The sequence below is a fragment of the Megalobrama amblycephala genome, linkage group LG17 (genome assembly GCF_018812025.1).
Source record: "Megalobrama amblycephala isolate DHTTF-2021 linkage group LG17, ASM1881202v1, whole genome shotgun sequence".
NCBI classification, from domain to species: domain Eukaryota; kingdom Metazoa; phylum Chordata; class Actinopteri; order Cypriniformes; family Xenocyprididae; genus Megalobrama; species Megalobrama amblycephala.
The window spans coordinates 19171890-19195494 of NC_063060.1; the positions used below are offsets into that span (position 1 = coordinate 19171890).

Below are 23605 nucleotides of genomic sequence, written 5' to 3' on the forward strand. Positions count from 1 at the left end.
TGTAAACTTGGATTTTTTTCCCCTCAAACAGTAATTTTCATTTTTGGTAAACAATACACAATACATATCGTCACTATCCACGACATACTGATATATTATTACACCCCTACAAGCAACTGCTCACAACACATGGTTTTAATAGTACATTTCAGGAGAAGGCACAAACTGCCTTTCAGAGTTTGCATGATTGTTTTGTTCAGTCCCATTTAAAACAATTAATGTGGTCCATGTCTTCATTCAACTGTTGAATACTTTCAGCACGAAAGGGATTTTTTTTTTTTTCCAAACGGGTTTTCAGGCACAGAGGAGTTTCAAAAAGAGCAAAGGAAATATCATACATATAAGAGCAGCCATCATTCTTTGATTGTGCGTTTGATCTGATCTGTGAGATTTCAGTAAAAACTAAAGGTGCAGCAGTTCAAAGAAAGTGGTCGGGCTACAAATTAGAAAGCTGCTCACTCAAAAAACTACTTGCTGCATAAGTTTCTTAATTCTGACTTGCACTTCTAAAATGTAAAAATCGCTACCCATCTGATCAAGTCGAATAAGGTTTTATAACAAGAATCACACTGAATATGGACAATTTGTTTTCTTTAGCTGTTGTTGAAAATTTTGTAATTTGGCAAGGTTTGTTAAATTGAGAGGAGAATACCTCACTCGTACTGACAGTTAAATGCATACCAACACTACTGAAATATTAAAACAAACATGCAGGGGATGTATAGAACTTGATGATCATTCGAACACAGAAATCTGCTAAGCTTTTTGTGGGTGTGCAAATTCAGATATAGTTATGACTTAATAGCAAATACAGTTAGAAAACCTGTAGAATATACAGTCAAAAAAAAAAAAAAAGAGCAAATATGTATTTAAAAAAACTTTTTGTGTGTGTGTTATGGTAGAACTCTTACGTCTACATCAGGTCTCTTCAGGATGTCCTCTACTTTGGCCAGGTCACCATTGGCTGCGGCCTTCACCAACTCTTCATTAATGTCTCCAGACTCCTGCGTCTCAAAAAGCTTCTTGAGGAGCTGAGACAGACGCTCTGCGGGCACAGAAGGACTCTCTGTCAACAATGCTATAGTGTCATCAAGTGACTGATGACTGATGGATTGATGCTTGCTTGTGGTTGACTGTGGAGTTACTCGGAGTTAGTTCTTGTAAAGATTATTAACCAAGTTTAACAGCCACATTTGTCAAGTATTTCTCAAATCATTCTGCCCTAAAAGAATAATTTACACTGAAATACTTCAGAGTAAAAAAATAAATATTTCTCAGCCTTTGTTTTTATTTTGCTTTTTTTATTTTATTGCTGATGCACTCCCCTACTTCACTGAATACTAAGTATTCATGTAAATAATTATTACTTCACGATCCATCTGTTTTCAAATCCACATCATTGAAATATTATCAAACATCGATGTCTGTCAAAAAATAATGTGCACAATACACGGTAGTATTTCCGAGAAGCAGAGGTGAAGCGAGTACAAGCATTACCTGGAAAACCCACACTACCATGTTATCGCTTTCCCAGAAAAGGGAGAAAATGGCGGCCTGAGTGGCTCAAACATGCTGTGTGTCAGAGACGATAACATACCTAATTCATAACGCAGGCAAGTATAAATTTGTTCTTCACTCGCTGAAATTAAATGATCAGTGAACTGAGTGAAATACTTAACACTGCATGCTAAAAAGAATAAACGCCAAATCAATCCAAAAAAAAAAAAAAAAACCTTTGCCGGCTTAGCGAACATTGTTCAATATGTGTTGGTTCCTGACAGGGATATTTTTATGCACAAACTACACATTCTGATTCTGACATTCCTGATTTTAAAGGTGCCGTAGAACGTCTTTTCAAAAGATGTAATATAAGTCTAAGGTGTCCCCTGAATGTGTCTGTGAAGTTTCAGCTCAAAATACCCCATATATTTTTTTTAATTAATTTTTTTAACTGCCTATTTTGGGGCATCATTAACTATGCACCGATTCATGCTGCGGCCCCTTTAAATCATACGCTCCCTCCCCCCCGAGCTCTCGACTATAAGTGCAGTTATACAGTGCATTTACGAAGTTCACACAGCTAATATAACCCTCAAATGGATCTTTACAAGATGTTCGCCATGCATGCTGCGTGCATGGATCGGATCATGCGAGTATAGTATTTATTTGGATGTTTACATTTGATTCTGAATGAGTTTGATAGTGCTCCGTGGCTAAAGCTAACATTACACACTGTTGGAGAGATTTATAAAGAATGAAGTTGTGTTTATGCATTATACAGACTGCAAGTGTTTAAAAATGAAAATAGTGACGTCTCTTGTCTCCGTGAATACAGTAATAAACGATGGTAACTTTAACCACATTTAACAGTACATTAGCAACATGCTAACGAAACATTTAGAAAGACAATTTACAAATATCACTAAAAATATCATGATATCATGGATCATGTCAGTTATTATTGCTCCATCTGCCATTTTTCGCTATTGTCCTTGCTTGCTTACCTAGTCTGATGATTCAGCTGTGCACAGATCCAGATGTTAATACTGGCTTGTCTGATGCCTTGAACATGAGCTGGCATATGCAAATATTGGGGTCATACATATTAATGATCCCAACTGTTATGTAACAGTCGGTGTTATGTTGAGATTCACCTGTTCTTCAGAGGTCTTTTAAACAAATGAGATTTATATAAGGAGGAGGAAACAATGGAGTTTGAAACTCAATGTATGTCTTTTCCATGTACTGAACTCTTGTTATTCAACTATGCCGAGGTAAATTCAATTTTTGATTCTAGGGCACCTTTAATATTTTCAACAATTATCTATTCTTCACTGTTCATTTTTATAATTTTGGCAAAAGATGAACTGTTAAATGAGTGATCCTGTGATTAGTCCCTGTAGTTGTCCAATTTGACTCAAATGCTGGTGGAAGATTCAGGAACTTGACAGGTGATTTTTATAAAATGTAGTTTTCATCACTTCTCAGTTGTTTAAAAGATTATGGCAATTATCAAAGTTTGATAAAAGATTTATTTTTCCAGTAAAATACTTTCACTTTTCAATACTGTGCAGCCCTAATTTAAAAAGATGTGAAGTAAAATACCCAGGTGCACTATCACTCTGTTTGAACACACCTACTCATTCTACGTTATCACAATGTTCCACTTTTTTCCCCCAGTAATACTAGTAAAGTCAATAAAACCGTAAAAATAAAACAAATGGCGTGCATGGGAATAAGTGGAAAAAAAAGTAAATATCTAGTTATTTACTATCCTCTCCAGTAGAAAAAAACAAAAAAATTCATTCTTATGTGTCAAAACTTTTGACTGCTTGTGTTTGTGTATGTGTACCTCCAGAAGCATTAGTAACAGCAGATCCAGCAGGAGCCACTTTGGTGACAGCAGCTGGATTGTACGTCCAGGATGTCCCACACACCTCGACTTTCAGATCACTGTCAGAGTAAATCTGTTGCACTCTGCCCACCTTTCCAAGGGTCTGTTCAGGAGAAAACATTGGCATCTGAGTGTGTGTGACTGTCCTAAACAAAATCTAATGCATTTAACACACTTTCCTTTCCCTCAAAGCTCAGAAATATCTGGAATGCTAGACAAGTTTATGTGCAAACTGTGTGTTATGCACAGGTACAAACACCCCTCTGAGAGCAACATCCTAAGTACTGTGGAGGGAGAGAGAGTGATGTGGTTGTCGGAGGAGAAAAATCAATAAGTGTAAGGTTTGGCTTTTAAAATTGAGATTGGCTAATTTAAAAAGAGAATACCCAAAGGCTCCTAAACTTGCAGGACCATTTCTCATCTATATAGCTCATAACTGAAGCTAGTGGAATTCTGTTAAGCTTTGTCCACTGAGGACAACAAAAGGGAGGTGTTCCAAGAAATATAAAGCAAACAAACAGGCCCAACACCACTCATAGCATCTCATCAACTGCTTCAGAAGGCAGAGCTGCTTGAAACGGCTTGTAGATAAAATAAAAGCTGTGCTATTGGTAGTGGGTTGCCAGTGGCTGAAATTTAATGCTCATCAGCTTCTTAAACTCAGTCAGACTGGGTCTTTATGACAATAATGAAGTCTCATCAATGCCTGGTTTTACTGTTCGTTTTATTTGTGGGCAAAAGAGAGAAATTTAAGATGTTTAGAAGTAGTAAACGTCTTTCTGGATTATAAACTCCTGCTTACCATGAACAATTGGCTATGCCGTTCTTTAGTCTCATATATTTTTATGCAGACTTGGGTCAGATGTCTCGGTATGAAAAAAAGGTCATTAGGTGTATAAGATAAATCTATTACTTAATACTATTAAAAAAAAAAAAAAAAAAAAAAAAAATTGCTGTGGCCTACTGTCAAAACAGGTGACACAGGTTTAAATCCTGCTCCACCCTCTTTCTCTCTCTTCATTCTTGGTCCTCTCTCTTATTCTAAAATAATATGACTAAAAAAATATTCATATTCTCATAACTCAAAAGAAAATGTCATGTAATCTTTAAAGGGATAGTTCACCCCAAAACAAAAATTTAATCATTTACATACAATCCTATGTGACTTTCTTCTGCGGAATACAAATATTGCTAATGATTGACTTCCATTGTATAGAGAAAAAATAATAATTAAAAAAAAAAAAAAAACTCAAAATATCTTTTGTGTACCACAGAAGAAAGTAAGTCATACAGGACTGGAATGACATGAGCAGGAGTAAATGATAACAGAATTGTAATTTCTGGGTGAATTATCCCTTTATGGATGAGGTAGGTGACGCTCACTGGCAGCATAGCTTCAGCCCACTCTCCATGTCCTCTCTGGAGAAGTTTGATGCGGTCAATGTCATAGCAGATCTGGACCAAGTCTCCCACCATGAACTGAGAGCTGCCTCCCTCAGCACCGGCCGCCACCTCTCCACTACGTACAACGTTTGCCTTGGTTAGCACAGCTGGGTTAAACGTCCACCTAGAACACACACAAGGGTTTGTGTTCATTAAAACACTAAAGTAAATTCATGGACCCTCAACAACAGCAGTTTCCCCAAAGAAAGGCAACAATTAAATGGAAAAAAAATAATCAATCTCCTATTGTTATATGCACTTTGCAGCAGTTGGGCATTAATTATAGAAATGTCCATTGAGCAATAGTGAATCAAAAAAGCTATTAGCTGAACTTCTAAAAGTTCCTTGAAACTTTATAAAAAATGCAGAGAAAGAGAGAGACAGCTTCAGTATACTAGGATAATTTTAACACTGCTTATTTTGTGTTTTTTTTTTTTTTTTTTTTTTTTTTTAAAAAGCAGTTTCATGCTACTAAGAGGACTAATGTGAAGTGTTTCTTGTTATATAATGTTATGTAAATTCTTGATCCACTGATTTACTAATTCAGAACCAGCTTGTTTCAGGTGTGTAGAATGTGTATTTGTATATTCTATTAATCAACATTAATAATAATTAATATTCATTATGATTTGTCATAACAGTGAGGTTTGTGTCTGTCACAACGAAACAAAGGCAAAAAAAAGATGAACATGGCCCATGATGATTTAAAAAGTCTTTTCAGAGGTGCTGTGTGACTGACCTGTTTCCACTAGGATACTGCACAACAATGTCATGGTCTTCATCAATGCCACACACAGTGCCTGTCGTGGTGAGCGTTTCAAACATGCCATCAGTCCAGCCTCCGTGACCGTGCTGCAGCGACTGAACGATCTCCAGGTCCAGATCAATGTTGACCAAGTCTCCGATTTGTAGGCCTCCAGGGTTCCTGTTTCCATTCTGTTCACCTACAGAACGTCACAGAGGAATGAGTTGGATTATCAATCGAACAACTAGGGGCTTCTCATGGTCATTATCATCTTAGACCATCAGCAAAATTCTGCAATGGCCTTGTCATGCTTAAAGACCCGTAAGACTTTTGTTCGTCTTCGGAACACAAATTAATGTATTTAATAAAATCCGATGGCTCAGTGAGTCCTCCATTGCCAGCAAGATAATTAACACTTTCAGATGCCCAGAAAGCTACTAAAGACATATTTAAAACAATTCATGTGACTACAGTGGTTCATCCTTATTGTTATGGAGTGACGAGAATACCAAAAAAAACAAATAACGACTTTATTCAATAATATCTCATGATGGGTGATTTCAAAACACTGCTTCATGAAGCTTCGAAGCTTAACAAATCTTTTGTTTCCGAATCAGTGGTTCGGAGTGCGTATACAACTGCCAAAGTTACGCCCCCCAGTGGTGAACCATTGAAATTTCAAAACACTAATGACATAATGAAGCCTCTTTTACTAAAATCACATGACTTTGGCAGTTTGATACATGTTCTGAACAACTGATTCGAAACAAAAGATTCGTAAAGCTTCAAAGCTCCATGAAGCAGTGTTTTGAAATCATCCATCACTACATAGTTGAATAAAGCCATTATTTTGTTTTTCTGACGCACAAAAAGTATTCTCATCGCTTCATAACATTAAGGTAGAACCACTGTTGTCACATGAACTGTTTTAAATATGTCTTTAGTAGCTTTCTGGGCATCTGAAAGTGTTAATTATCTTACTGGCTAATGGAGGCCTCACTGAGGCAATCGGACTTTATCAAAAATATCTTAATTTGTGTTCCGAAGATAAACAAAGATCTTACAGGTGTGGAACGACATGAGGGTGAGTAATTAATGAGAGAATTTTCATTTTTGGGTGAACTAACCCTTTAAGGATATCTATGTGTGGTCTGATTTACACACTAGACAGTGTGCATCACCCCAGTACTTCAAGAAGTTAGACCAAAACTAATGTGTTTTTTTTTTTTTTGCATTTACTCAACTGTGGTTGTTACAAGCTTGTTTGCAGGTATAAAATGTAGAAGTTGCAATGTAACTATGCTGATTACGAGTTTCAAAAGACAAATCCGATAACCAAATCACATTTATTTTCACACTAACCATTGCAACAGCCATTTAGCATTTATTTATCATTACCATTTTGCATTCCAGTAGCTCAAATAGGAGAGCATAGCACTAGTAGCCACCAAGGTCATGGGTTCGATCCCCAGGGAATGCAAGAACATAAAATGTATACCTTAAATGCAATGTAAGGGGCAAATGAGAATTTTTTTTCTTGTAAAAATTTCTTTGAATCAGCAAATCAGTTGAAATTGTTTGATAATAGAATAGAGCTATGTTTTGTTTAGGCAACAATGTTGATCTATAGTAACATCCTAAGCAGTATGAATTTAAATTTACAGTTCAAGTTCTGACAAAATGTTTCCAGTTAAGTTTACAGTTTAAGTTGACAAAATCAAAAAGTTTTATAAAATAAACCTCTCACTTCAGCCTAATAAATGATTATGTATGTGACATATAATTTGTCTAAACAAAAATGGCAAACAGGCTGAATAACTTTCCTCTCTTCCAACAAACCCCCAAAAAAGGATTTGTGCGAGACGTGAATGGCCTGTTTCAATGTCAGCAATTTTCCAGGTTTTAATAAATTAAATTTATCATATTAAATATTTTACATAAATACAAATGGATGCACTACATTCATGTGCAAATAAGTATTAATTTATCTACAAGTATATCAAACATCATATCATAACTCCAATATGCTTGACTCAAGTTTTGTGTGCATTTTGTCTGCATTACAGTGTGGGACCATGCCTTAAGGTTTCAAGAATAATTAATTTGAGCTAGGCCATTATTGTACAGAGTCTTACGTTATTGGCTTGGACAGCAAAGAGTCAATTATGGACTGGGACCAAAAGAGCTTTTAAACTGGAATGTGTCACTGTAGCTATGAACGTTTGAAGATCACAGCATCTAGTGCTGACACCTAGTGGAGGCATCTCATACAATACAATGGATTAAGATGCAGTAGAGTACTTCACTCAACCACACTATACTTAGATATATTCATATTAAATATTGTGTGCCTACTAGTATGATATATTTGTATAATATTTGACATTTTAAAGCTTACCCAACACTGGACAGTGGTCTCTGTAAAAAGTGCCTCCTTTGGCATCTTGCACGCATTTCAAATCAGACTGAAAAAAAAAAGAAAGAAAAAAGAACAAGACAATTATGAGAGATTTGTTAAAGTTGTTTTGTGTGCCTAACAAAATCCTGAAGTCTAAACAGTCTCAATGACACAGTTGTCTGTGATTCATCCTCTATCCAAATCTAATTAATAATTCCAGCGGCAGATGGCTGCGCACACCCTCCGGATATATTACAATCACAGACAAAAGCTGTTGCCCAACTGCAAAACGATTGGCTGAAATTCAGACGTCGCAGAAAGTCTAACAGCCAATGAATGGGCAGCCTATCACTTCAATAACTGAGGCACGCTTTCTGCAGGCCACGCCCATTGCTCTCTTTGCCTTTGGTCTTCATGTTGATTCTCGCTCTCTTGTGAAGAGACAGAAAGGGAACAGATTTCTTTTATCATGCAGATAGCTCATCCAGCTGCCCCTCACAATGGCTGCCCTGCACATGGCTCTTATAAAGAAGCCCAGCTTATGGGATGACCGGTCTGTGTGTGGTGCAGTGTGTGTGCGCGCGGGGGGTTGGGTAGCAACACAAAGGCCAGTTAACTGCAGTCTTTTGTGTATGTGTATAGTGATGGGGGTGGCTCACCATGCCCTCGAATCCCACTCGGTAGAGGTTCTTGGCCCCGTTGTCCCAGAGGACGTAGGCTGCGCTGTGGGGGCTGGCAGCACTCCAGTCCTGGATCTCAGTTACCTGAAACAGAGGAGGATGGTAAAAGGAGAGCAAAGAGAAGAGGAAGTAATCCAGACAAGACAAGAAATTCTAAAAGTTACTGAACATCCCTCACTTCAGTCACATGACAGTCTGATTAATGCAACTAACAAACACAATATTCAAGGGCAAAAATGTTGAAGGACCATGGACATCCCAATATAGACATTCTGTGAAACTATAAAATTGTTTTTTAAAAGTTTAAATTAAAATCTTAAAATAAAGGTCAGTTCCAACTAAATGGTAATTATATGCTTATTTTGAGCAGCTTGTCTTTGAATTGACCTTAAAGGATTAGTTCATTTTCAAATAAAATTTTCCTGATAATTAACTCACCCCATTGTCATCCAAGATGTTCATGTCTTTCTTTCTTCAGTCGAAAAGAAATTAAGGTTTTTGTTGAAAACATTCCAGGATTATTCTCCTTATAATGGACTTCAATGGCCTCCAAAGGTCAAAATTATAGTTTCAGTGCAGCTTCAAAGGGCTTTAAACGATACCAGACGAGGAATAAGGGTTTTATCTAGCGAAACGATCGGTCATTCTCGAAAAAAAATGTAAATGTATATGCTTTATATAAACAAATGATTCTGAGTAGAATAGGGAAGGCGTAGGACATACAGCGTAAGCTTTTTTGAAGAATTCGAAAGTGCGGTTTTGGCGGAAGCACTTGGAAGGCAATCATTTGTTTATATAAAGCATATACATTTAAATTTTTTTCGAAAATGACAGATCGTTTCGCTAGATAAGACCCTTATTCCTCGTCTGGTATTGCTTAAAGCCCTTTGAAGCTGCACTGAAACTATAATTTTGACCTTCAACCGTTTGGAGGCCATTGAAGTCCACTATAAGGAGAATAATCCTGGAATGTTTTCATCAAAAACCTTAATTTCTTTTTGACTGAAGAAAGACATGAACATCTTGGATGACATGGGGGTGAGTAAATTATAAGGAAAATTTTATTTGAAAGTGAACTAATCCTTTAAAGTCACGATGAAACGGAAGTAGTAACTGATCTTTTCTACCACATTGTGACGGGAATAGTATAGGGTGAGGACTTGGTACTATGCATCAGTTGTTGATTGGATTTTGAGATGTGGCCATGGCAAATGATGAGACAATAAAAAAGAGCTCAAAAGAATTTCACTGGAATGAAGGTTTATGACTGGGCAAGTGCTTTAGGACCCGGGTTAATATTATAAAAGCTTTGCAACGCTGGGGAAAGCTAAGCGGGAAGGCCTGAAAACAGACACGGAGGCTGCTTTGAACCCGCTTTTCATGTGAATAAATCTGGGTTTGAGGGTCATGATTGTCTGGGGCTGCTGTGCTGTTGGCAATTAACAACAAACTCTTGTTTGTATTTACTCTTGTGTACTGTATGTTCATTTTTTATGCTTCCTTGTCGTTCGTTCATCAACTGCGCTTTATTTTTCGTGAAGCGTTATTTTGTTGCGCGTCAGTTGTGATACACACATATCCACTCTCGTATTGCGTGTGTAACAGTGGCTAAATAGTGAGAGTTGTGCAGGTAAACCACTGCACACTGCTGATTGCTAGAGAATGCGGTCTTTAGCATCATTGATAGTGCACTTGCCTCGCATGCCAGAAGCGGACGGGCCGGGGTTCGAGACCGACTCTGAGCAGGGTGGTCAGGATTGTAGAATAAATTTTGGAGGCAGAGCAATGAAGAGAGGGGTGAGTTTGTTTGGGTCGATTTCAAATGTCAACAATGTCCAACAGCATTGTTGAAAAAATGGATACCCCATCTTTAATTTTTACGCATTAGGTCAGTAGGCGGTCTTTAGTGGCTGTTCGAACGCATTCAAACACATGAGTGCCTACGCTACGAAAGTAATCTGGTTGAATGCGTTTTTAACTACCTCTGGAAGTGATTGAAAGTGGACAAGCTCAAAATATTTTAGACCCCGTTTACATCTGTATTTAGTGTTGTGTGTCCACTTGTAATCGGATTAATGAATACACTTCTTAATAAGTAAACACACATTAACAAAATTGACAGTGAACTTTCATTTCAAGCCGAATTTAAGCTGTCAGCTTGAAACAACAGCAACCCCAATTTGCCTCAAATGTCAGTTGTGTTTAATGATCCAGTGTCAAACTAGGGCTGCACGATTATTTGCACGAGATTGTCATGCGTGTCTCATCAGTAAAGCCGGTTCTGTGATTAGCGGTAAATGTCCATCACCTGCTTTCAAATGGAGCGGCACTTAATATACAGAGCCGTAGTTCGCGGACAAGCTACGCAATATCGTGTTCATAATCGCAGATGAATCGCTTTCGATTACGAACGCGATATTGCGTAGCTTGTCCGCGAACTACGGCTCTGTATATTAAGTGCCGCTCCATTTGAAAGCAGGTGATGGACATTTACCGCTAATCACAGAACCGGCTTTACTGACGAGACACGCATGACAAAAGCATGCGATTAATCGTGCAGCCCTATGTCAAACTAAGATTTCTTCCACAATAATGTACCATATGAAACTTGAGGTCACAGAATTTAACAAATAAATACAGAAAACATTAGAACAGTCTGAGTCATGTAGAATTGGATCATTACAATAAACATTAGCAATTTGTCTAATGCAATTTGCAAACCCCTCTTAACCTTACAAAACATTACAAAAGCTATGAGTTTGAAATATTATGTAACGGTAAAAAGCTAAAAATAACAAAAACACTAAACCAGCAGCAAGCACACTCAGAGTCCCAAGAGAATAAATGTTTCCACCACAAGACATGCCATTCAACATGTCAATCGGAGTGACAGAAATGATGCTCTAATTACAAATTGTGGATTTAGTGGACAAACTCCATGTTCAAGTTGAAGTAGGCTCTCACTTTAAAAGAAGTGTGTTTGAAAGCACTCTTTAAATACATTTAACTGGAGTGGCCTGAAATATCTGATAATTCAAAGACCAAATGAATAGTTGACTTACACAGTACTGTCTGGCATCACTCTTAAGGCTCCGGTATACTTCAAACAAAGTTCTTTTTCGTTCTTCGTTTGGGGGTAAAACGAAGTTCGAAATGCGTGACCAGCAATATACTGTTAATGAACATCTGACGCCGCCCACACTGCTGAGATCGACGTTTAGATGAATATGTAAACGTGCCATTGCCTTACTTCTCAGTAACAAAATAAACACAACAAAAATGAGAAAACAGCAAGCATTTATTATAGAAAGCATAAGAAAAGCGTCTGATCATAACAGCATGGGTATGTTTGCACGAACTCTGCAAAGTAGCACTCCAGTCACGTCACTTTATTCAATAGATTGCTTAAAATCAAGCAGCTTTACAGTATCAAACATGAAAAACAATGTTACTGCCTCATTTTGTTTTTTTGTTTTTTTTTTACAAGCACAACTTCATGTACTATAAAGCGGCTATCCAGTGTGTTCATGTTTTCACCCGCGGAGCTCTTACCTCGACGAATTCATATACACGAAATGAATCAGAGACACGTCCCACGCGAGTGAAGGTGGAGTCTCAGCGCACACCTCCTGTTACGTTATCGTCACTGACCAATGGTAGTACGAAGGTGTTTTGCAGCTGGAGCGAACTTTTCCTGAAAGTTCGCTTTGGCAAGCCGTTTCGAACTTCCAAAAAGAACACAAAACGAACTTCGTTTTGGCCTGATTTTGTTCAAAATGACGTCACATCAGTTCATTCTTCGATTTCGTTTGAAGTATAGACCTTATTTACCAGAGAAACAAGCGCGCCGCCATCTTTATAAAATTGTCTTTGAACTTCCGTTTTGCGGTAGCTCTGTACATTTCTATGGCATCGCTGTCAAAGAATAATTAGTTGGTTAAGTGGATTTACTTGTTGTAGAGTTAATGAAAGTTATCATGAGCATTGTTATGTTTAAAGCAGATGTCTTAACAAATGTCAGTAGATCGGGAAGATTTTAAAACGAGCAGTTCATTCATAAATGTAATAATCGCTGTGGAAATACAAACCGGAAGTCAAAAGACAACGAGCGCAATGCTGAAAAGGGGCGGGGCTACATAAGGTCTATACCATGGCCTTTACTGTGCGTTCACACCACCGCTGGCGAGAGCATCAAAATTCACCCTGGCTGCCCTGCCAACAACACAGTACTGCGTTCAAACCACCGCCAGCGGGAAGGTCAAAGTAAATGACAAGTTGTGGCAACCAATCGGAATCCCCTACATGCCGATTGGTTGCCACTGAATCGTGTCATAGTTCATTACCATAAAACTGACCCGACTCCAACTCTCCTCGACGCTCTCACCGTCCAAGATGCGCCGTGCCGCTCTCGCCGGAGCTCGTCGCCGACTCACACTGAAAATGAATGACTTCCTGTCACTTTGACGCTCTCATCGGCAGCGGTGTGAACGTTGCCTGGCAAGTCCAGAATGATATATCTTCTGCAAGATATATCAGTCTGGTCAGTCCGCCCTCCGTCACGCCTCGAGTCAACTCCAAACCGTACCGTGCAATCAGATTAGTTTATTTCAGTGACGCAAACAGCGTCACTCTAGTGCGGCGAAAGTCCCTTCAATATCAACAAAGATTGCGCACGGGAGACCCGAGAGTTTGTTCTATTCAGCCGCGAATTCAGTTTTAAATGACCAAAAACACATTAATTATTTACTTTTCACTGTTGACTCTCTTGTCGCTTTGCTAACGTCATATCCGCCCTTCTCTGATTGGTTTACTCCGCTTCCTGTTTGCTCAGATTTGCTCCGCCCTAGAAATCGAATTGATTCAATGGCCGACCAGACTCATCCGCTGGTACAGTGGTGAGGCTTGATTTTCCAGGCAAGTGTGAACGCACAGTTAGTGGAAAATATGCCATTAAAAATATTCATGCTGAACTTATCGGAAAGATTACAGAACAGCAAATGGCCTTACGGTCTTAATAAAAGTACACTGACTCAGAAACCTACACAAAAATGGTTTCCTACTGGGACAATGTGTACAAATTAGGGTGGCTCCCTAATGACGAAAACGAGGCTTAGTCAACCAAATTTTTATTAGTTGGTTAGTCTCAGAAAAAAGAAAAAAAAAAGGGAAAAAAAGGAATTGGAGAAGTCACGCAGTCCGACAGACAGATCTTTAACACAGCTGGTCCATTTGGTAGCTATGTTGGAGAGGAATCCAAATGTTCGCCTTTCATTCATCATCATCAAACATGGCTTATCATTTGAAAAATTAAAAAGTAGTAGCCTAACGTTAGACATTTTAAATGGTGGCTCGCTCTAACATTAATGTTCGCCTTGTGCACTATTATGAGGCGCATATCCAAGAGTTTGTACGAAGTGTGGAAGCTAAACTATTACAGTGCTTACTGCATGACTTTAACATAACATGCATTTCTCTCTATAGACGCATCCATTATACTGCGGAGATAAGAGTCAGCACCGTCAACTTCATCTTTGCTGCCGACATTGACTCAGAAAACAGTACTTTATTAACAAATTAGTCAAATGTTCAGACAGTCTTTTCTGTTTTTTCCAAAACATTCATAATTTACTTTTGTGTATAAGCTTTGTGTGAACACTTGAACACAATTTAAAGGCTCATTATTATGGTAATGTAGAAAAATGATATTTATAATATTTTTTCCCAGCCCTGAAACTCAAACCATTTTCCGATGCCAATTCTGATTAAAGGTGCCGTAGAACGTTCTTTTACAAGACAAAATATAAGTCTAAGGTGTCCCCTGAATGTGTCTGTGAAGTTTCAGCTCAAAATACCCCATAGATTTTTTTTTATTAATTTCTTTAACTGCCTATTTTGGGGCATCATTAACTATGCACCGATTCAGCGCGCTGCCCCTTTAAATCTCTCGCTCCCAGCCCCTCCATCTGCCATTTTTCGCTATTGTTCTTGCTTGCTTACCTAGTCTAATGATTCAGCTGTGCACAGATCCAGACGTTAATACTGGCTGCCCTTGTCTAATGCCTTGAACATGGGCTGGCATATGCAAATATTGGGGACGTACATATTAATGATCCCGACTGTTACGTAACAGTCGGTGTTATGTTGAGATTCGCCTGTTTTCCGGAGGTCTTTTAAACAAATGAGATTTACATAAGAAGGAGGAAGCAATGGAGTTTGAAACTCAATGTATGTCTTTTCCATGTACTGAACTCTTGTTATTCAACTATGCCAAGTAAATTCAATTTTTGATTCTAGGGCACTTTCTTTCTTTCTTTCTTAACGCCATACCAGCTTCAAAGGCTATATTCATGGCGAGAATAAAGTATAATTAAATCAAAGGAAGATTAAAAAAGATGTTTCAAATTTATTTCCTCTAAAAATCTTAAAACCATGCTTGGGCTCACTTGATTAAGATTCTAGGGCACCTTTAATATCACATGCAACTACTCAACTAATAGCCTAAATGAACCACTACTAGTCGACTAGAAAATTTTTTAGTCGGGGTAAAAATAGCTCTTGTACAAAGACATTTTAAAAAGTGCTGTTCTCTAATCAGTCTTTGCAGGTTTGTCAATAAGCAAAAGAAGCAGTGCTGAGCAATAGAGCACTAAACAATTACACTGTAGACACTAAACACGCCTAATATATCACTAGAATACAATACAGAAAAATGTTACTAAATAGACTTAAAGGGGTCATGAATTGAGATAAAAATGTCCTTGATACTTTGACAAAGAGGTCATTGTACTACAAAAATATCCTGTAAGTTTAAGAACTCAAAAATTCCTTTTTAGTCCAAAAACAGCTTTTTTTGAAGTCAAGCTCAGAAAATGATTAGTTTCAGATTTTTTCATATTACGTCATAGTGCCACGAAAGACCACCTCTACAGAAGATCAACGCCTACTTTTACATCATTGCCTCTTTAGCCCCGCCCACAGATTTGTGCATGTCATGTAGTAGTATATGAGACAGACTCCAACAAGAAAACGATAAAGATGGTTCTGAGGATTACAAGACGTTTTGAAGTGCCAAGTTGTGGAAAAACACAGTCTTTGCATTGCCATCCTTGGGATCCTAACATTAAGAAAGCATGAATGAACTTTATTTTTAATTAAGTTCCAGTCAGATCGCATCAGTAAGACACTGTTCATTTGTTCACTTCCTTTTTACTGCCGGTTCATTTTTAAACAAGACACAGTTCAACGCACACTTTTCAAAGAGACTGAAAATAAAAGATGATGCAGTGCCAACTGCACTGGATATGGCAGTAATGTCGCAACACACAAGAGTGAGCAACAGGGTTTTTACCATGATTGTCTGATATTTATACTGTTACGCCACAGTCAAACTGTAAATAGTTCATATAGTTGTGATTTGCTGTTCTTTCCTTTACTCCAGCATTTATGAGGGACGTCTTCGGTTTGTCATCAGTATAACCATGTCTACACTGCACACGAGTGGCACGATGTGACAAAAGAACCAGTTATAATCAGTGATGTTGTCTACAACGGATGCGGCGCGACACACGCAACAAATCTCCAACAGTAAACGGATGCCTCGTTGTATTTATGACGCACTGACACGAAGGACAAATGCTTTGCAAAAGGCACTTTGTCGAGTCCAGAGTAGACAAATTATAGCTCTTGTGACGCGAGCAACAACCGGCGTCCAGTGTAGATACGGTGTAAGACATTACAACATGTTTCATTTTAATTAAAACACAACACTGCAAATGACAATGACAACTTTTTCAATTTATCGAAAAGGATGAACGATTAACAGCCTATAAGAACGACACTGAGACAAACAATGGTACATTCACTCATAATTTCGTTTACGTCTAAGTACTAAAACTTCATTTGCCACAACAAAGACTTATGTAACACGCATAAATGTTTCACTATGTAATAAGATATTTTTCAACATCGGAAGTTTTCAAAACAATTCCACACGCATATCGGCGGGGACATTGAAAATCATTTAATATGCAAAACTGTTACCCAATCATAGCAGTGGGTGTTTACTTCCAAGTCTTGAATGTGACACGCCCATCAAAACGGAGTGTTTGAAAGAGAGGATCAAAAACAGGATAGAAAATAGCTAAATTAGGATGCTTTTTGATATAGAAATCTTGATAACATTATAAGTGGACCTCATAGAACATTATAAAATTAAAAAGAAATGCAGTTCATGACCCCTTTAAAAGCATGTACCAAAGGTAGGGTAAACACTTTTAAAATGCTTTTAAACTGCAGAAAGAATTGGTTTAAATGTCATATCAAAGGGCTTTGCATTAAAAGTGGCACTAAAGTTGAACAGGAAGAGGGATTTCAGCAACTCTCCAGTTCAACCCTATATTTGCACTTGCAGTATATTGTAAATCATTAGGCTAGATTTGTCTTATTTTTTATAATTTATGGTTTAAGTAAAGACTACTTGCTGTGTTTTTTAAGCTGCTTTGGATAATGACATCTGCTAAATAAATGTAGAGTAATAATAATGTAACAGGCTTTTCACCATCTCATTGCATAACACACAATGTATATACTTAATAGGGGGAACGTTTTTCATCTAATAAATGATGAGCAAAGAAGAGCAAGCATAACTAAACATGTTGAGGCATTACCTTCCCTCTTCTTCCATTCCCGCCATCCTGATCCTCCCACTGCCAATCCACTCCCCGCACCACCCGTCCTCCTGCAAAGATGCCCCGGGCTGTGATCTTCTTCGACTTGCGACGAGATTCCAAAAGAACTCTGTGCAAAACATACAAGCATGTTACAAATCAAATGGCAAGAGTACAGAAGTTATGCTTTGGAACATTAGAGCATAAGTTTTGTTAGAGGTGACAAGTAACTTCCTGCAATTCTCTAGCTAACAAAGACGCCACTGTAGACTTGTCATTATATTGTTTAACTCAATATACTTTGATCCCCTGATGTGTCCTGAAGTCCTTTTTCTGATTCTAGAAGAGAACTTGTCTGCCATCTGGAAATTGCCCCATGCTGAACCACAGCAGACGGTCTTTAATTCTCAAGCTCCGCTGACATGTGTTAGTTTTTCTTCACTCTTTCCCCTAACTAACTGCAAAAAGTTCTCTCAATACAAAACATGACATTGGCAAAACATATTTAGGTTATGTATGCATAAAATGTCAATATTAAGATCATATGCACCCTTAAAGCAGCTGGAAACCACAGCATGAGACGGCAGCTGCCAAGGGAAACACCCTGCAAAAAGGCCTGACTTCACTACTGTCTTTGTGTGTTGTACTTCACTAACCATTCTCACTAGGGGAATAGAGTCACACTTAGTTGAAAGGAGACCAGCTGTTGAGCTGACCTATTGTTTCTTTGAGCTCATGTTGAGGGCAGTTATGGATGACTGCCACGAGAGACGTCTAAACAACTGCTAGACTTCTTAATAGCCTTACCATATGGAGACAATGAAAAAGACGTTACTCAAGCCATTAAAAGGGAATAGACGACAACTTTAAAAACAAAACAGCAGCTCAAATTTCTATATTCCATGCAAAAAAAAAAAAAAAAAAAGTTTACTAGTCTATTCCAGCTCTATTAAGAGTTTTTTCATCTACTTGGGCCAGCAACCTGTAAATAAAGGCCTGGGTATACGTCATTTTCAGTGTTCTGCTCAGTCTTGCACACAGTTGCATCCACACAGCTTTTAAAGTATACTGAACCGTGTATGAGCATGGATGGATGAGTTCGACAACTGATGATTACTTAACCACACCCAGTCGCCCACTGCTTTTCAAGGGCATTGGGCATGCTCAAACTAAATGCTGTCACAGGTTGACTCGCTCAGTTATATATCACTGCACAAAAACAAGCACATTTTGTATCAGGTTGTTATACTGAAAATAAACATAACAGTAGAAAACAGTGTTAATGTCAATATTTATGACATGCTGACTGTCCGACTTTTCACTTGCTTAGATTTCCATTTGTAATTTCACCAAGGAAAAATGTGTTTTTTTGTGCATTTTTTTATAAAATGAAGTTACCTTTGGCTGCATGTATATAGTCTAGAAAAAAAAAAAAATATGGAAGTGTAAATTGAACAAAGGTCAATGCCATTAAGAATGACAAATGCCATTTAAACCAATTATTCCCATTTCTAAAAACATGCACCATACTGTATTCTGCTATTTTCTACTAGTATCTTGGTGCAAATGTAGAGATGTTTCGCTTTTGGACATCCATTTCAAATTTGCAAGTTGTGTTGTTCATACGTTCTAACACAGAGTCTGATCCGACATTTGTATTTTTCAAGCTTACTGGTTGGATTCTGGAATGTAACGAACCAAATTACATTCACTAGCCTCTCTGGATACCTGGTATCCCAATTACATGCACATGCAACAACGTTTTACTAAAATGTTTGGAATTTGCCAAAAAATGAGGTATGTCACAGACGAACAAAGTAGTGAATAACAATAAGGCTTATCAGTGCAGCAATAGGTAGGTAGGATAGGTAGGATACTAGCCTGGATTCAGGATGGACTTTGGTAACAAAATGTAAACATTAAAATTGGCAATATAATACAACATTTGTATTTTCACTTGATTTGTTTAACTGTTACAGTGACAACGTACTGTAGATAAAGTAGGCTATCTATGAAGCCTTTCAGAAAAGTAAAGAAAAAAAATCCGATCAAGATGGATTACCTGATCCTAGATAGAAAAATTTAGGATTTCCAAATCTGGATTATTCTGCTTCAGAGACTTTTAGTACAACTGGGCCCAGGTAGACATGACAGTACAATGTCCCTTAAGTCAAAACCAACAAAATCAAGACCAGTTGACCAGATTTATCGTCATGCACTATGCAACTGAGACCCAAAGCAGCTTGTGTAAGCTCAAAGTCTATATACAAGTCTCCCAAGGTGTCACACTCTCCGACCAATGATGCAAACTGGTCTGTACTAATTAAAGGCTGAACTCCAGGCAGCAGAGGAGCAGCCTACCTGTCACTGCGCAACATAGCCTATAAATAAAGAAAATGTTGCAGGCAGGGTCTGAAATTGGCCAGAGAAGCTACCTCATCCACAGAGGGAATAATGTCAAGGAGTGAAGACCACAGGGAGAAAAGCCACACTCACCTCTCACTACCAGGGGTGGTGATGCGGTAGAACCTATGGCGCAGGTGGTGTTTGTCACCATGGTAACAGGTGGTGCAGAGGTCATAGTTGGTGCACTCTGCGCACTTCCATCGGATCCCGATGATGGGCTGCTGCCGACAGGTGTCACACATGGTGCCATCATGCTTGATTCCTGTAACATTGTAATTACACGCATATGACGTGGGAGTTGACTTCCACCTGCATATATACATATTAAGTACTTGTAGTCAGATTACATTTAAAATACTTATCAGATTACAATTACTTTGAGTCAATGATCGCATTCACACAATGGCAGTAAATTATTCATAATATATTAATTCCACAATGTTTTTACTGGTCACTTGACATGCATTTACAAATAAAATATGTTTTACTTAGCTTTTCATCACAAATCCCATGCAGTTCCTCCAAAAAGTTTTAATGCACTTCATGTTGATACAGAACATTTTCTTTTTTATAAAGATTATTACATAGTTTCTATTTTTTTTTTTTTTTTTATATCAATATGGTACAAAATAACCCTTTTCAAAGCTTTGTAATTAACGAATTAGGTCAAAAGTAACCTAAAATATTTAAAGTTACAAAACTTGAATGATTTGTGAAGAGATTAAACAAGATATATTTGTAAATTAAAGTTATTTTATAGTACTACCAATGTTGGTACCAACGTGGTCTTGTTTAGGTCAGGTGACCAATGCACTGGATTAGTACTACACTAGGTTAAACAGTCTCACCTGTGGGCGCACTGTCTAAAATCCTCACATCATAGGCTCCGGAACAGCGGTAATTGGCGGCGGTGCCGTTATCCCACACCACCACCACCTCCTCCGGACTCTCAAAACTCCTGACGGTGCCGACGTGCCCTTCTCCTCCATCCTGTTTACCCCACTTCCAGTCAGGCCCGCGGATAACTCGAGCACCCACTCCTTCCATCATGACTCGGTTATTCCTACCGGTGGTCATTTACAAGCAAATATTGCAATAAAAGGTACTTTTAGCTAGCCGTTAAGCCAGCTCAGAAAATATGAGGTTTTAAATGAACTAATTCGTCCCGTCTTACATATGGGTCAATGGCCAGTAAAGGACAATTTAGCGATATGGACAAGAAAATGAATGTCCTGGTTTGCTTAATTCACAAAATTAATGTCTACTGATAACCTGACGAAACATTTTATCAGTGAACTATTCAAAACTGTGTAGTTTGTCGATATATAAATGTAACGTTAACCTCCAAGTCGTTTTCGTGAAATATCGTTTACATAGAAGAGAAAGCGAATTTGCTTGGTAATTCTCAATTATACTGGAAGCAATGTTGTGGAAAATCTGGCAAAACGGTGAATTACAGTCTCTAACGGCCCGTTTTTTAGCAAAGGCCAGTTAGCTAGTCTGGGCTAACGTAACCAGCTATAGCTAACCTTCCTAAAGTTGTGAGCTGTTACTTGACGTTAGCAAAAATGCAACACAAACTTTCAATTTAGAAAAAAAACAACTGCTGTTTTATCATGTAATATAACAAATTGTTTTGCGAACTTTGCTGTGCGTTCGCAAACGATCAACAGATGGTCCAACTTCGCGTGACGCGTTTCAGAATGTCTGTGCGAGCCGCTGTCCGTGAAAAGCGTCTGCAAAAAGCAGCAGAGCTTCCAGTGCAGCTAAACCACTTTCACAAAAGCTTCCCGGTTTTAATAGCAACAGGATTCCTAAATGGATGGCTGTAGGTGCAGTAATCGCAGTTCTTCATGCCCGAAACAAATGCGCGCACGGGTCTGTAAACAGCAGCCACATCGCCAGGATGAAGAGACCTTTGTTAGTGCTTTCCCAAGAAACACACTAGCAGAACTTAATATTTCCTTATCGAAAAGGATTCGGTGATCGTTTCTGAAAGATATCCTTAAAAGCGATCTTTAAGCCCAGGTAATGACAAAGAACTGCTGAATATTCTTCGTTCTTGAGAGATGTTTCATTGAGGTGCAACTCAAGACGATCGCGTCGCCATTATTGTCAATCAGAGCTGGAGCCAGTGGAGGTGGGACTGTTTGGGATCCAAGCAGTTCCCGTGGCGTAAAATGACGTCACGTCAGGATTTAAAGTGAGCAGAGCCCAGACACAAAAGAATTTGTGGAGTCTGTCCTATTGTTTCACTCTCAATATTTGCTATGAATATATTATATTTATATTATGTAACAGTAGATAATTCATAATTAATAATCATGTTAACCATTTATGTCACATCACAATATAGGCCCTATCATTATATATGATCTGTATGGAAATTATTATTATTATTATTAAAAACTAAATCCTAGATGCTGGATGTAACTACAGTATAAATAATCTCTCGGTATCACTGACTGCAGTGTAGTCCTAATTAAAGGTGCGACTGACATGCACAGCTCAGGCATGCATTTCTTCATTTACGACCACATATTAAAGGCGCTCTAAGCGATTCTGTGTAACTTCCTGTTGACGTTCGAAGTGTTGTCAAACAAAACAGAGGCTAGCTAGACCCTCCCTCCTACTCCTCCTGGCCCTCCCCTCCGTGCTTCCTGAAACAGTCATGAACGCGCATTTAAAATGTAAGTAGCTTGCGTATTGACGCTGCTTGTCGGTTATTGGCTGGAGCATGTTTATTATGTTAAGTGGTCCAGGCTGCACCAGTTTGTTTTTATTGCAGTTTTCGGAGCTTGTGGCGACTACAGAGACCGCGTTTTTTTACAGTGTGTTCAGGGGACAGGCAGCTAGCGCATAGTGAGGAGATGTTTGCGGTATGTGACAAAAAAAAAAAATGGGCCTAAAAACGCGTCAAATCGCTTAGAGCGCCTTTAAAGGTGCAATATGTAATAATTTTGTCCACTAGAGATCGCTAGAAGCCTATTCAAAACAAAGGCGTAACTTGATGATGCCAAGTTTGAGAGCGGAATCTTGGGGGACATGTGGTCTCCATCTTAACGGACAGTGCAAAAGAATAGGGATTGGGGTCGGGAACAAATCATGTTCATGGATAGGATTATTAACGTTACTTTAGTATGAAGCAGAGCAGTACCAAGTGTTGTGGGACTGAACGAAGCCGCTGGAGCGATTGCACAACACACGCCGCAAACTTTTATTATGCCACAGTCGCCGGCACTGCTTCTGCTTTTCCGATCATGAGTATGAGGTAACACATCTCTGTTTATCATATTAGATACATTTGAGTATGTTGAAAATTATGTTATAAATGGCATGCAATTAATTTTAAAACATATTGTATGGTGGAGAAAATGTTGTATTACTATTACTAAAAATAAAGCTGCATCTGATTATGCTATGTTAGCTACTTCATAAAATAGTGTTTTTCTCTGAAGCATGGTAAAGCATGGTACTCGAAAAAAATCAAGAAAATTGAATTAAACAATAAGACTAAACGTGTTGAGCTATATAACAACAATTCGTTTTCTGTCTATAAATATATCAAAACAGATGTTCCCTTGTCTATTAAAATGTGTAATATATTAAAGCGTCTTTGGTGTTTCCGTGGTTTCTACAAAATAAAACCGCAAGGGTTAACGCGGGTATGACGCAATTGACAGGCGACTCCTCACACGTCCCGGAGCCTTGGTTAAAATTGCAATTTTCTCACGATTTACAAATAGTTGGAAACATTTGGGATATTGTAAGTACTCAAGTGAACAAAATATATAACACTGGCCTAGTTGTTTTTGGATATTTTACTGCAAAATTCTTACATATTGCACCTTTAAGTGTAGGGGGAGACCGGGG

At 38.3% G+C, this 23605-nt stretch overlaps 1 protein-coding gene across 5 annotated transcripts in view; it reads right to left on the bottom strand.

Moving 5' to 3' along the window:
• The window catches only part of mib1 (MIB E3 ubiquitin protein ligase 1), a 75765-nt gene extending 53873 nt beyond the window's left edge, over window positions 1-21892 (bottom strand). For 4 of the 5 annotated variants that reach the window (XM_048162960.1, XM_048162959.1, XM_048162961.1 and 1 more), the window contains exons 1-9: window positions 20581-21892; window positions 19823-19994; window positions 17327-17456; window positions 8640-8744; window positions 7981-8047; window positions 5577-5781; window positions 4778-4961; window positions 3353-3497; window positions 912-1045 (exon numbers count right to left, since the gene is read on the bottom strand). In XM_048162960.1, the coding sequence (XP_048018917.1) occupies window positions 912-1045; window positions 3353-3497; window positions 4778-4961; window positions 5577-5781; window positions 7981-8047; window positions 8640-8744; window positions 17327-17456; window positions 19823-19994; window positions 20581-20809 (1371 nt within the window). In that variant the 5' untranslated portion in view covers window positions 20810-21892. The remainder of the gene's footprint in view (window positions 1-911; window positions 1046-3352; window positions 3498-4777; window positions 4962-5576; window positions 5782-7980; window positions 8048-8639; window positions 8745-17326; window positions 17457-19822; window positions 19995-20580) is intronic. The other variant, XM_048162957.1, reaches the window with a different exon arrangement.
• Between the last annotated feature and the right edge of the window lie 1713 nt (window positions 21893-23605).